This window comes from Danio rerio, chromosome 25 (assembly GCF_052040795.2).
Source record: "Danio rerio strain M-AB ecotype USA chromosome 25, GRCz13ab, whole genome shotgun sequence".
Classification (NCBI taxonomy): Eukaryota; Metazoa; Chordata; class Actinopteri; order Cypriniformes; family Danionidae; genus Danio; species Danio rerio.
The window spans coordinates 2,067,161-2,082,500 of NC_141045.1; the positions used below are offsets into that span (position 1 = coordinate 2,067,161).

The following is a 15,340-nucleotide window of genomic DNA, read 5'->3' on the forward strand; positions in this document are numbered from 1 at the left end:
ATCCACAGGATGAGAGGATCACGCTAGAACATTTCACTAGTCACAGACACTCATTTTGATCTCTTTTTTATCGTTATTTACCAAGACTGTAAATAGTAATTGTGGATTATGTCTTATTTTAAACCCACTCATACTTTCCTGTAAGTGTACATCACACACTCACCAATCACTTTATTAGGTACACCTTCTAGCACCGGGTTGGACCTCCTTTTGCCTTCAGAACTGGCATAATGGCAGAGATTCAACAAGGTGCTGGAAATATTCCTCAGAGATTTTGACCTGATAGTATCACGCTGTTGCTGCAGATTTTTCGGCTGCACATCCATGATGCCAATCTCCCGTTCCACCACATCCCAAAGCTGCTCTATTGGATTGAGATCTGGTGACTTTGGAGGCCATTTGAGTACAGTGAACTCATCGTCATGTTCAGCAGTCTGAGATGATTGAGTTTTATGACATGGTGTGTTATCCTGCTGGAAGTAGCCATCAGAAGATGGAGACACTGTGCTCATAAAGGGATGGACATGGTCAGCAGCAATACTCAGGTAGGCTGTGGCGTTGATGCTCAATTGGTACTAATGGACCCAAAGAAAATCTCCCCCACACCATTACACCACCACCACCAGCCTGAACCGCTGATACAAGGCAGGATGGATCCATGCTTTCATGTTATTGAGCCGAGCATCTGAATGTGTCAGCAGAAATGGAGACTCATCAGAGCAGCAACGTTTTTCCAATCTTCTATTGTTCAGTTTTGGTGAGTCTGTGTGAATTGTAGTCTCAGTTTCCTGTTCTTAGCTGACAGGAGCGGCACCCGGTGTGCTCTTCTGTTGCTGTAGCCCATCCGCCTCAAGGTTGGACGTGTTGTGTGTTCAGAAATGCTCTTCTGCAGAGCTCGGTTGTAACGAGTGCTTATTTGAGTCACTGTTGCCTTTCTATCAGCTGGAACCAGTCTGGCCATTCTCCTCTGACCTCTAGCATTAACAAGACATTTGCGCCCACAGAACTGCCGCTCACTGGATATTTCCTCTTTGTCGGAGCATTCTCTGTAAACCCTAGAAATGGTTGTGCGTGAAAATCCCAGTAGATCAGCAGTTTCTGAAATACTCAGACCAGCCCGTCTGGCAGCAACAACCATGCCTCATTTAAAGTCACTTAAATCCCCTTTCTTCTCTATTCTGATGCTCGCTATGAACTGCAGCAGATCGTCTTGACCATGTCTACATGCCTAAATGCATTGAGCTGCTGCCATGTGATTGGCTGATTAGAGATTTGTGTTAACGAGCAGTTGGACAGGTGTACCTAATAAAGTGGCCGGTGAGTGTATATACAGTGCTCATCATAATTAAGTACACCCTTTCTTGAAAATTATTATTGTTATACATTTCTCTGTGAATATAGGGTATATTTTTGTTGCATTTAAACTAAACAGTTTTATTAAACAGTTCTATTAGTTAAAATAAGAGTTTGGTCTCTGAACATCTTTAGGAATTAAAAGATAATACATCTAAATGTATATAAATAAATTTACAAACTGCACAATTTTAAATAAAGTTTCTTTTCATCTTTCCTGTTGATTTAATTATTTTTTATATATATTTGTATATTATATTTATTTATTCCTGTTATTGTATTTAATATTTTCCCCTAACATTAAGTTGAATATATAAATATTTGGACTGATGTTATTAATTAATTAATTTTTTTTTTTTTTTTGTTAGATTAATTCCAATTTTGGCTTTAGCACTGACTAGTTTAATGCATATGCACAAATATATTGTTTATGTATTTATGTTTATATTTGTGTGTATGTGTGTGTGTGTGTGTGTGTGTGTGTGTGTGTGTGTGTGTGTGTGTGTGTGTGTGTGTGTGTGTGTGTATTAATATAAATGAACGAGAGATCTGTGAGGGGTGAAACCATTTATTCTGAGCACTGTACGATGCAGAATAATTGAGAAATATCAGATTATCTCAACATAAATCCACTCATACCTTCCTCATATACAGTAAAAAGAAATAAGAAAGGATAAAAATAAGACAAAGTAACAAATAAAGGAGTAAATAAGCATGAAAAAATGAATTAAAGGTCTAAATAGATGTATAAAGGCTCTCTGAAGAGTCATTGTTTCCTCCGTTTTGCTCTTTTAGACACTGAAGTTGATTATTTTTGGTGTGTGAGAGACATTCGTTCGTTCGTTCTGAGAAGATTATTCCAGCAGATCATTCTTCTGCAAATCCTCCGTCTCATTAACTAGGGTTACACAATCTTAGCCGTCAGCGTGAGCGGAGAGAGGGAAAATAGGTCATGTGTGGTTTTTGGTGGCGTTAGAGACCTGATGAGTGCAAATATAATCAGTCTTTCCTATTAATCTGTCAAAGGTGTCATTATTAATAGACTTTATGCATCCTAAAGAGATTTATTTCACTATCCAGCTGCTGCATAAACATGATGTGCAAACCAGTTTAACCGAATGTTTTGCTGCACAGTCTTCATACATGTGGTTGTGATTTCTGCCTGTGTTTGTGGTCTGCAGATGTCGTGGAGCTCGGCGTACAGAAGCTCGAAGTTCCGGCATGTTTACGGAAAAGCGGGAAGCAGAGAGCAGTGCTACGAGGGAATTCCCATCACGCACAGCGTCCACGATAACCAGTTCTGTGCGGTTAACCCGAAATTCCTGGCCGTGGTCACCGAGAGCGCAGGGGGAGGAGCTTTTATCGTTATCCCGCTTCACAAGGTATCATTAACTAGTGGTGGGAAGAGTACGGAAATATCATACTCCAGTGAAAGTACCATTGCTTGCCTAAAAATGTAGTGTGAGTAGAGTGAAAGTCTCTGTTGTTAATATTGCTCAAAAGCCGCCTTTCCACTGCACACGACATTTGGACACGACTGTCGGAATACGCCCCCTTGTGGCAGCCGCACAGTGTTTTCAGCCTTAATAATATCCAGCTGCAGGCCCGCAGAACCACACACGTTTTAGGCACACACAATCTAGGACACACAATCTAGGCAAACCTTATATGGTTACGATGGATGTTAAAGTTATAACGTCTTTTTGGACATCGTCATCGATATATTTTGATATATATGATTAATAAATATTGTACACAATAAACAATAGTGTTTACTTTACTTTATTTCACAAATATTGCGATTGAGACAGCCGAATGGGGAGCATTGTTTCCGATCGCCATTCAATATAATAGAGTGAACAGTTTTTAATCAGTCATTATAGCTGATCAGTCATTATTATCTGACAATAATATGGCAGATACTCGTTTGCTGGCCTTGCTGAATGATCTCATTTGGACAGGTTTAATTTATATAATGGATTAATTTATGATGAAGGAAATAATAGCAAGTTAATATAGGCAATAATACATTATATGTAATAAAAATCTTTTTACATGTAACAAATGTATAACACTATATTAATATTTTACTCAAGCGATTTAATAGTGTTTATAAACTAATATATTAGCTTAATTTTCTAATAACCTTTTAATTAATGATTTCCCACATTTAAAACTGTAGTAATTTAATACTACAGTAATAGGAAACAAATAGGAACAAATTAACTATTAATAAAAAAAATCATAAGTGTGTGTGTGTATATATATATATATATATATATATATATATATATATATATATATATATATATATATATATATATATATATATACATACATACATACACACACACACACACACACATACATATATATACATTTATATACATATACATACATATATATATAACAGCTTTAACAGTGACAGTTTAGTAAAATATAGTAGTTTATATATAAACTTATAATTATAATCAGGTAAGATAATCAGTTTATAACTATATATATATTGTTTAAATGGTTAACTATAGTAGGCTAATTTATTTTAAAGTGACATATTATTGTTTGCTTTTTATACCAAGAATGATAATATTAAGAGCTTGAATTAGTTTATTACACCTAATCCAACAATTAGACGGTCTATTATGTTTTCTTTGTGTATATGGACACATGAATAAAGTCATAAGTTTCTTTAACCAATTATTTTTATTTACATAATTTAAGTTCAAAAACTGCAGAGATGTTAAAATGATCGTTACGATATAATAATAATAATGACTAAAATGGGAAACCATATTTGTGAAATTCAATAGATGGCGATAATGCTAAACAGTAAGTTACCATATATGGTTTGCCTAGATTGTGTGTCCTAGATTGTGTGTGCCTCAAACGTGTGTGGTTCTGCGGGCCTGCAGCTGGATATATCTCGGAGAAGCTGATTCTCACGGTGTCCAAAATAAAGGAGGGCAAAAGCAAGAGCCTTTATTCTCATGCGTTTACTTAGTTTAATGGATGAATGAATACTAGAAACTCATAGACCGCTAAAATATTGAAGGAAATGTGGAGACAACATTAAAAATATATATTTTTATCACGTTTCTTACTTACATTTATAAACAGAAAAGTTAATTTTTTTAATATAGACTTTTTATAATTCAAAAAATAACCAAAATAAACTCCTATTTCTCATGTCGCACGCACGGATCTGCTTGGACAACACTGGAATACATCATATCCGGTCGGCCGGTCGCGTACGGTAAAAAGTAAAAAGTAGCCCTTTCAAAAGTACTCAAGAGTAGTGAGTATTACGCTGTATAAAGCTGATGCATTTACATCTAATTTGTGCATGTGTGTGTAAACGTAACATTCTGTCGTGCATCTAGTTTGGCACACAACGTCATAAGATGTTAACATTAGCTTAGATTTAGGTTGTGAAGTCAGGTGACTAAAATTTAATGTCTAGCCAGCGTCTAAAGACGTCTAAAACGTTATTTTGATGTCCAGTAATGACGTCAAATGATGTTGATATTTGGTTGATTTTAGGTTGTGTTAGAATCCAATGTCGACATCCCAACATCTTAAACCAACCTGATATTGACGTGAAATACTGACATTTATTCGTCAGGTATGGCAACCAAAATCCAACGTCTGATGGTAACGTCCACACAAAATCAAGCTGTAACATTATTAGGCGTTGATATTTGGTTGGTTTTAGGTTGAACATTGACGTTGAGTTCAACCTGATTTTCATTTCCAAACAAAATGCAACATCCTCACAACGTTGGGGTACAACGTCAATCTGACGTCTTGTGTCTGCTGGGTGTTTGAAGGGCACCTAGCTTACCTCTTTTCTCAGATTTAATATAAGCATTTTGTGTCTCCGGAAAGTGTCTGTAAAGTTTCAGCTCAAAACACCCATCAGATTATTTATTACACCTTTTATAAGTTTCTATTTTATACCACTTAGCACCCGGTAGCATTTTTTTGTACTGCGCCTTTAAAGGGCCATGAAGCCCCCTCGTTTCAGCAGGGTGTTTTCACACCTCTACTTTGGAAAAAGTCAGAAAAGTGGGCGTGTCCAGCTCTGTTTAGGGGGGAGTGTCGGAGGAACTAGAGTGGGAGGGTGTGGCAGTGTCTATTTGGGCACCCGCTGAGTTTCAGAGTCAAAACACACACACACACACACACACACACAGGGGAGAAAGTGATGGTGTAACATGGACATCTGTAGTCGAATTATTTGCCAAATGATTAAATGTTGGACTTTAACTGCAGTTTGGCTCTTTCATTCAGGGAATTCATTCATGTCCCTCGCGACAAACGAGATATTTGATTCGAGGATCTGCTCTAAGCGTGTATTTTTCATGCAATGTTTGATACCGCACGGCGAATGAGAGAAAAAAACCCTCCGCATTTCCCGGAAGCTTAGATGCACACGGCAGGTAGCGTCAGAAAGCCGTGTGTGTTATTCCAGTCACAAAATGCGGTGAAAATCCTACACGAGGTTAAAGTTTGGTTGTGGTGCTAACATGTTTACACTCGGCGCAATAGTTAGTTCGATACGACCACCGAGGTGGCTCGGGCATCTGTTTCGGATGGCTCCTGGACGCCTACCTAGGGAGGTGTTCCAGGCATGTCCCACCGGGAGGAGGCCTCGGGGAAGACCCAGGACACGCTGGAGGGACTATGTCTCTCGGCTGGCCTGGGAACGCCTCGGGATCCCCCTGGAGGAGCTGGAGGAAGTGTCTGGGGAGAGGGAAGTCTGGGGTTCTCTCCTAAGACTGCTGCCCCCACGACCCGGCCCCGGAAAAGCTGCAGAAGATGAATGAATGAATGACTTTTGTTGACATTTTAGTAGTTTGAAATAATTAAATACATAAGAAATAATTTAAAGAGAAATAAGGGTGTAAAATAACAGAAAATGTGCTGGCAGTTCAACACAAGGTTATTGTTGCATAATATACTTATGTAATATGTAAATGCATGTTTAACTATTGTGCTAATAAACCAAGATTGAATTGAATTAGCTCTGTCAGCCTTTTTTAGAAATTTAGAAAATTAGTTAGTTCAGTCCTCAAGTTGAAACTAACTCTGATAATCAAGAGTCGTGTTTATTGTCTTAAAAAGGCTGCTGTGAAATTAAAATCATCCTTCAGCAAATTCAGTGTGTTTTGTGAAATGTGGAAAAAACATAGACTGTAAAATATAGGAAAAACAAAATATGGTTTGCAGCGCCTCCTTCTGGCACAAATAAAAATTGCAGACAACACTCTGAACATACACACATGATGTTTATATAATGTATGATGTAGAAGTGTGTGTGTGTGTGTGTGTGTGTGTGTGTGTGTGTGTGTGTGTGTGTGTGTGTGTGTGTGTGTGTGTGTGTGTGTGTGTGTGTGTGTGTGTGTGTGTGTGTGTGTTCTTCCAGCCGGGCCGAGTGGACCCTCATTACCCCAGAGTGTGTGGTCATCAGGGCAGTGTGATGGACATCAAGTGGAGCCCCTTCATGGACAACATCATCGCCTCCAGCTCTGAGGACTGCACGGTGAGACTTTAATTAATACATATAAACGCATGATTTAATAGTAATCAGAATATTTATAATATAACTTGAGCTAAAGTTAAATGATATGAAATAATATAATGTGAATACAATAATAAAATAATAATATTTTGTAATATAATAACCTGACATGCTATAATTAAATTCAATAATTAAAGCCAAAACTGAAATTATTTATTAATTAATAATATCATCTATATATTTCTCTCTCTGTAAAAGTTTTACATATTTTTTTCTGTACTTTACACTACAGTTTAGCCCAATTTTGCACATTTAAGTGTAAATAGTGGTTAGAATTGCATATTTATATTATTGTGTTTTATTTTATATTTTTATTTACATTTTTTTATGTTGTTGTTTTTGTTTTAATAAATGCAATTTTTATATTTGCACTTGATGTCAGTGAATTATCTTTTTTATAACACTGTTAGCAAACGCAATACTTTTAACTTATTATTTATTTTATGTGTAATACATTAATATAAAAGTACACACACATAAAAGAGGCAAAATAAAATAGGAAATAAACAAAAAATATATATAATTTAAATGAACTAAATTTAAAAACTCATTAAATTTGAGTAAAATAAATAAACCTAACGTCTGACCGGCAGGTGAGGATCTGGCAGATTCCTGACAACGGTTTGAGGCGGAACTTAACTGAAGCTCTGATGATTCTGATTGGCCACAGCAGGAGGGTGGGGCTTATTGAGTGGCATCCCACCTGCAGTGGCATCCTGTTTAGTGCCGGATACGACTGTAAGGTAACCACGACAACCAGAACTAACCCTAAAGGGGGTCACACACCAGAAGCGGCGCGAAACAGCGCCATGCATTTCAGAACTCTAAACGTAGGTTTCTATCAGGGCACACACACCGGCCGCGGCGCCAAAGAGCATAGAATCACAAGAGGCGACACTCGAGTGCAATTTGGGAAACAGCCACTAGATGGCGCGGCGGGCAATTTGGAATGAAAACTCCAGTAGAACAACAGCATATAAGTCTGTAAAATAAACGATTAAAAGTGCTGATGATTGTGATAGTGCTGTATTGTCATCTTTCAGGTTGTATCTCAGCTTTAATGCACTTTTTAAATAAATAAACAAAAAGCAAAGCAGCTGCTAGCCATCGCGACAGCAATAAGATCCAAAGGACAGCCGACCACTTTCACTCCAAAATGGCAGAATCCGGGGCTGTTGCTAAGCGCTGCTGTTGCAATGGAACGTTCTATTGAGTGTCGCCTCTTGCTCATTCTAAGCTTTTTGGCAGCGCCCAGCCACGACTCAGGACACTGTTCATATTTCTGCCGCGCCACAGAACACCATCTGAATAATTTAATCTCAAATAACATGCGTATGTGCGCATCTGGTGTCCGATACTTTCAACTGTCATGTGCGCGCTGTGACGCCCTTTAGGCTGCGTCCAAAATCGCTTACCACCCAAGTACAGTATGTACAACATTTTAATTTACTACACAACCGTCAGAAAACTCTGCTGAAAATCCAGCTTAAACCAGCCTAGGATGGTTGGCTGGTTTTAGCTGGTCGACCAGGCTGGTTTTAGAGGGGTTTTGGCCATTTTCAGTCTGGTGTCCAGCCATTTCTAGCCTGGTCTTAGCTGGTCAGGCTGGAAAATGACCAGCCAAATCCAGCTAAAACAAGCTTGACCAGCCTGGTTTAAACTGGATATAGATGGTTTTGGCTGGACTTCCAGCTTGGCTAGGCTGGTCAAGCTGGTTTTAGCTGGTCATCTCCCAGCCTGACCAGCTAAGACCAGGCTGGAAATAGCTGGAAACCAGCCTAGAAGTGGCCAAAACCCCTCTAAAACCAGCCTAGAAGTGGCCAAAACCCCTCTAAAACCAGCCTGGTCGACCAGCTAAAATCAACCAACCAGCCTAGGCTGGTTTAAGCTGGATTTTTCAGCAGGGAAGTGTGATCTATATAGTATGAATATAAGTACTATTAATTAATTGGGACACACTTTCACTTTTCACTTACATTTTCACTCGAGCCGCCATTTTCAATATCACATGACCTGCACGCATCGAAGGGTCACTTCACTCTTATTCGTGATCCATTGGATGCACACTTTAGATTCTTACCGGAAGTAGTAGGTCAGCTGGGTACTAATCACATACTGTTTTTACAATACTATGAATTTAGACAGTACTCGGCTCACGCACTGTTTTTGACATTCTATATAGTCTGTAAGTATGCAATATCAGCCCAAATCCCTTTGCAAATCATTTCACTCGGCGGGCATCTTTGCAATGCGTCTTGTATGTTCTCTATATGATCAAATTCTCCAAAAGTGTTTGCCAAGCTTATGGTTAAATTTCATATTTGAAATCACCAGTAAAGTTAAACAACGACTGTCTAAGTTTTGTTTCTAAGCGTTCGATTCAAACTAAATCAGCGTTTTTAAGGTTGCCCAAGCTAATGTGCACTCGATGTGAACGAGATCACGACACCAACCTCATCCATGGCTGTTTATGTTTACATATTAACTTAATCATCCTCTGATTAATGCCTCGTCTGATCGCGCTGGTCTTCTGAAATAATTTAACTAAAAATAACTTGGTCTTGATGGCAAATCTCCCAAAATTACTTCGTTTACAAGTTCGAGACTTTGCATTCATTTCGTGCAGATTACAAAACCAAAAAACATTTTGTTTGTGAGTGCAGTGGGCTCATTGAAAAGTCAAGATTCAAGTGCGTTTGTTGAGCCCAGAGGATTCATAATGAAGCTGCAGAAACTGCCATAAACACACGTCTGCAACAAACCCCTCCCCCGGAGAATCCTCAGTCTATAATGATTGCTGATTGGCTCCTGTAGGCGGGGCTTTATTTGCCATTTTGATGTTACCATTTTCCCAATTCAAAACTATACGAATGACATGTCTTGTGTATTAAATCTTTGCTCTACTAGTCCAAACCCCTCCCCCGGAGGACCCTCAGTCTATATTATTTGCTGATTGGCTACTTTTCTTGAAGGCGGGGCTTCATTCGCCATATTGACCGTTACTATTTTCCCAATTCATAACTATACGTGTGACATGTCTTGTGTATTAAGTCTTTGCTCTTCTGGTCCAAACCCCTCCCCCGCAGAATACTCAGTCTATAGTGATTGCTGATTGGCTCCTGTTCTAGAAGGCGGGGCTTCGTTCGCCATATTGACCGTTACTATTTTCCCAATTCAAAACTATACGAGTGACATGTCTTGTGTGTTAAGTCTTTGCTCTTCTGGTCCAAACCCCTCCCCCGCAGAATACTCAGTCTATAGTGATTGCTGATTGGCTCCTGTTCTAGAAGGCGGGGCTTCGTTCGCCATATTGACCGTTACTATTTTCCCAATTCAAAACTATACGAGTGACATGTCTTGTGTGTTAAGTCTTTGCTCTTCTGGTCCAAACCCCTCCCCCGCAGAATACTCAGTCTATAGTGATTGCTGATTGGCTACTTTTCTAGAAGGCAGGGTTTCGTTCACCATATTGACCGTTACTATTTTCCTAATTCATAACTATACGAGTGACATGTCTTGTGTAATAAGTCTTTGCTCTACTGGTCCAAACCCGTCCTTAGTCTATAATGACTACTGATTGGCTCCTTTTCTAGAAGGCGGGGCTTCATTCGCAATATTGACCATTATACTTTCCCCCATTCAAACTTTACTTGTGCTTTTGTTCTAACTAACCATAGAGTCCTGAAAGGCTTTCCATTGCTGATCTTCCTACAATAATTTCTCCATTAATGTGACAGATCTTGATGTGGAATCTGGAGGAGGGCGTGGCCGTGAAGATGATTGACAGCCATCCAGATGTGGTGCTCTGCATGTCCTTCAACACCGACGGGAGTTTACTGGCCACCAGCTGTAAAGACAAAAAACTGCGCATTATTGATCCACGCTCGGGGAAAGTGCTTCAGGTCAGACACAAAACATGTGTTGTGAATATTAATGTTGTTGTTTTTGGATGTTATTTTTGTATTATTTGTAAGTCACGTTGGATAAAAAACGTCTGCTAAATGAATAAATGAATTAATGTTTAGTGCGTAACTATTATATAATTCAGATTTTGTTGTTGAATTATACTGTAACTTATTTTAAATGTAATAATAAAATTCATACATTTATTTTTTAGACGTATCAAGTTAACTCATTCCCTTAATCTATTTTGCAGAAAATTTGTTATCTTTGCTTTAACCAGATTCAGTTGACAACAAATCATTTATAATAATAATATTTTGTTTTATAGAGTTTTTTTTATCGTTTGTAAAAATAAAAAATATTTCTCACCTAAATAAGGATATTATTAATGTATTTAATAACATGAACTGATTATAAACAATGTTAGTGCAGTGTCTAATAATCATAGTTCAACTTTTACTAATGCATTAGTAACATGCTTGTTAGTACAGTAAATGCACGAGTTATAGGTGCAGTAGGGGATTGTCTTCAGAAGCATTTGCTGTTGTGCTGATTGAAAGTCTCTTCACAATCTAATAGTAATCATTACAGTAAATAATCTAAATGTGTTTATATGTATTTTTAAATTTTAGGTAAGGCATAAAACAAAAAAATGTTCATTCAATTAAACAGAGTCGGACCGACATCTCTCATAATTCCGATAAGTAGCCCAATCTGTCTGTCAGCAAATGTAGATTTGAACAAGTGTGCAGCCTTTTGTACGCAGATTTGCCGACCGCCGCACGTTCACGAGAGAGAGAGAGAGAGAGAGCATGCGTGCGCGATCGGTAAAAGCCTGCTGAATCAAAACTTTTTAAAAGAGAAAGGATGACAATGGCTGAAGGATTTCTCTTAGACGGGTAATGTTCTGTTTTAAAACTGATGTAACGTTAGATGTTGTTGTTACAAATGGGTTATATCTTCACAGCAGTGTTGTTCAGCCACTAAAATCGTCCGATGAAAGATTGATAAGACTATTTTCAGTTTCATAAGGGACCTTTTACAGCATCGATGATGTAGATTTTAATTAGTTTAACAACAAAACACAAGTAAATAGAGTTTTTCCGTCTAGTCTCTCCCTATATTGTTTACCATGCAACTCTAAATATTCAATCTGAAATAGCATGTCAGTTTGGCTTGCACGCCGCCGGACAAGCACTAGTCGCTTTTAACACAGGAGGGAGGGTTCTTTTGCTGTGCTCGTGTTTCAGGAGGCGTGGCTCTGGACGACAGGGGAGGGACTGTTTCGGAGATTTATGCTAAGCTGTTAGCATTGTGGAAGATCACCTACTGCACCTTTAACATCCGCTAATAATGAATGGCTTTATTTTCCATAACTAATATTAATAAAGCAGAATACACACTGTAATAAATGTATTATTTATTGTTTGTTTGTGTTTCAAAAAAAATGTAAGTTTATTTTTATTTTTCTTCATGCTACTTTTAGAGTTATGTTTTTCTCCAACCCAGGCTCATTTCTGAAAATGTACCCATGTATACATTTCTGGAGAGCGCCAAATACAACCCAAGCTCATTCTGGAAACGTAGCCCCGCAGACGTTTCTGGAGACTGCGATTTACGTGGCCGGAGGTACGTATGGCCACGTTTAGATTTTTTTGAGCGAACACTCGCTGGCCGACGGCTCACCTTCGAGTGGAGGGCTTTCCCGATGCAACCAGTTTGTCCGCTTAGCTCGCAGCGTTACGTCGGTAGAGCAGAGGCCCGGAGGAGGAGGAGCCGGCCGCGGGGATGACCGGGATTGAGTCCGGGGAAGAGCGGTTCCAGAAATCAGGTAAGATGAAAAACAGAATCCAAAAAATAAGGGCAAGGACGCGGCGAGATCCGAAAACGCGGTCGAAATTGAAGACGAGGGCTTTTGCTTTTTTTTTTTCTGGACGGCTTTTGCAAACTGTCGCTTGGGTTTAGGGAAGAAGGAGGAGCAGGAGGAAGAGGAGGGCGGCCAAGTTGGTTGATCCGGCTGCTTTTCGCGCGAGAACAGCGCGGGCGTGAACAGCGCGCTCCCGAGAGGCGCCCAAGACGCGAAAAAGCGCGCACAGCAGCCTCTCGCGGATCCGCGAAAACAAAAACCGATCGAATATGTACCTCCCGGGACATATCTAGCGGTCCGCAGAAACGTCCGCGGGGCTACGTTTCCACAATGAGCCCGGGTTGACCAAATATGTCCCAGGAGCTACGTCGTTTTTTTGCAGTTTTTATGTTTGCGTATCCACCAGAGGGCACTGTGTACGCTCAAACTACACATCTCAAAGTTCTCTCGTGATTGTCATTCATACCTGCTGTTCTCATGTAAATCCCAACCCAAGCTCATTCTGGAAACACAGCTCCGCGGACGTTTCTGGAGACCGCGAATTACGTGGCCGGAGGTACGTATGGCCGCATTTAGATTTTTCGAGCGAACGCTGCGGGGAAATGTGGCGCCGCTCCGCTCCTCCTCTTCGTGCTCGCCGGCTGACGGCTTGCTTCCGATTGGAGGGCCTTCCCGATGCAACCAGTTTGTCCACTTAGCTCACAGCGTTACGTCGGTGGAGCGGAGGCTCAGAGGAGGAGGAGCCGGCTGCGGGGACGAACGGGATCGAGTCCGGGGAAGAGCGGTTCCAAAAATCAGGTAAGATGAAAAACAGAATCTGAAAAACAAGGGCGAAAACGCGGCGAGATCCGAAAACGCGGTCGAAATTGAAGACGAGGGCTTTTGCTTTTTTGGACGGCTTATGCAAACTGTCACTTGTGTTTAGGGAAGGAGGAGGAAGAGGAGGGCGGCCGGGTCGGCCAGCCAGCCAACCAGTTGGACGGACGGCAATCCACAGCGGCCTCCGGCGGCTTTTCACGCGAGAACAGCGCGGGCGCGAATGGCGCGTGCTCCAGAGAGGCGCTCGAGACGCAAAAAAGCGTGCACAGTGGCCTCTCGCGGATCCGCATAAACAAAAACTGCTCGAATATGTACCTCCCGGGACGTATTTCGCGGTCTGCGGAAACGTCCGCGGGGCTACGTTTCCACAATGAGCCCGGGTTGGTAAATCCACAAGAGGCCGCTGTCGACTGACTGACTGACTGACTGACCGACCGACCGACCGACCGACCGACCGACCGACCGACCGACCGACCGACCGATCGACCGACCGACCGACCCCTACCCTAAACCCAACCGAGTGTTTTAAAAAAACAATACAGAAAAAGAAAAGCCGTCAGATTTTTACCACGTTTTCAGAATTTTCACATTTTTCTCACTCTGTTTTTTACTTGTGTATTTTATTTTATTTTTATCCCTGTAGTGTTCGTTTTCCTGTAGACGAACTACGGCCACACATTCCTCTGGCTACATAATTCACGATCTCCAGAAATGCATACAGGGCTACGCTTTCAGAATTCAATTCAATTCAGCTTTATTTCTCTAGCGCTTTTACAATGTAGATTGTGTCAAAGCAGCTTCACATAGAAAATCACAGTAAATGTAAACAGTGTAGTTCAGTTTTCAGAGTTTAAGTTCAGTTCAGCTCACTTCAGTGTGGTTTAATATTCACTGCTGAGAGTCCAAACACTGAAGAGCAAATCCATCCATGCGCAGCTCTACAGATCCTGAACCATGCAATCTAGAAAATGAGTCTATGTGGTTTTTCTTTCCATCATATTTTAGTGTGTGTGTGTGTGTGTGTGTGTGTGTGTGTGTGTGTGTGTGTGTTTGTGTGTGTGTGTGTGTGTGTGTGTGTGTGTTTAATTGTGTTGTTGTGAGCAGGAGTCGTGCTGTAAGAGTCTGCGTGTGAACCGTGTGGTGTTTCTGGGTAATCTGAGGCGTGTTTTCACCACCGGCGTCTCCAGGTGGAACAGCAGACAGATTGCATTGTGGGATCAGGTAGAGCTGAAACACTGTTAAACACACGTGCACACACACACTAACATTTACACACACACACAATCATAAACACAGAATCACAGGCATGCACACACACACACACACACAAACACGTACACACACACACAGTCACCATACTCCATAAATTTTACACGCACACACTCACACACACACACACACACACACACACTGTTGTGTATGTGCAGGATGATCTGAGCTGTCCAGTGCTGGAGGAGGAGATCGATGGTCTCGCAGGAGCCCTGTTTCCCTACTACGATCCAGACACACACATGCTCTACCTGGCTGGAAAGGTGTGTGTGTGTGTGTGTGTGTGTGTGTGTGTGTATGTGTGTACAAATAATAACAGAGAATGAAGTATTTTCAAAATGTAAATGTGTGTGTTTTGTGTGTGTTTTGTATGTGTGTGTGTGTGTGTGTGTGTGTGTGTCTCATCGTCAGGGAGATGGAAATATCCGCTATTATGAGGTGGGAGCTGAGAAACCCTTCCTGCAGTTCCTGACGGAGTTCAGATCTGCGGCTCCTCAGAAGAGCTTGTGTGAGTTTCAGCTTCACACACACTCAACACCACATCATCT

General features: G+C 40.6%; 1 protein-coding gene across 27 annotated transcripts in view; it reads left to right on the forward strand.

Annotated features, from left to right (window-relative positions):
• The window catches only part of coro2bb (coronin, actin binding protein, 2Bb), an 84,826-nt gene that overhangs the window by 61,366 nt on the left and 8,120 nt on the right, over positions 1-15,340 (forward strand). For 26 of the 27 annotated variants that reach the window (XR_015526004.1, XR_015526005.1, XR_015526009.1 and 23 more), the window contains 7 exons: positions 2,535-2,735; positions 6,779-6,895; positions 7,528-7,677; positions 10,672-10,836; positions 14,628-14,744; positions 14,951-15,055; positions 15,204-15,300. Coding sequence is in view for 14 of the 27 variants with exons in the window: in XM_087311541.1 (XP_087167667.1) it covers positions 2,535-2,735; positions 6,779-6,895; positions 7,528-7,677; positions 10,672-10,836; positions 14,628-14,744; positions 14,951-15,055; positions 15,204-15,300 (952 nt within the window). In the remaining 13 variants the exon portion in view is untranslated. Of the gene's footprint in view, positions 1-2,534; positions 2,736-6,778; positions 6,896-7,527; positions 7,678-10,671; positions 12,467-13,260; positions 13,642-14,627; positions 14,745-14,950; positions 15,056-15,203; positions 15,301-15,340 lie in introns of those variants that run through there. The other variant, XR_015526015.1, reaches the window with a different exon arrangement.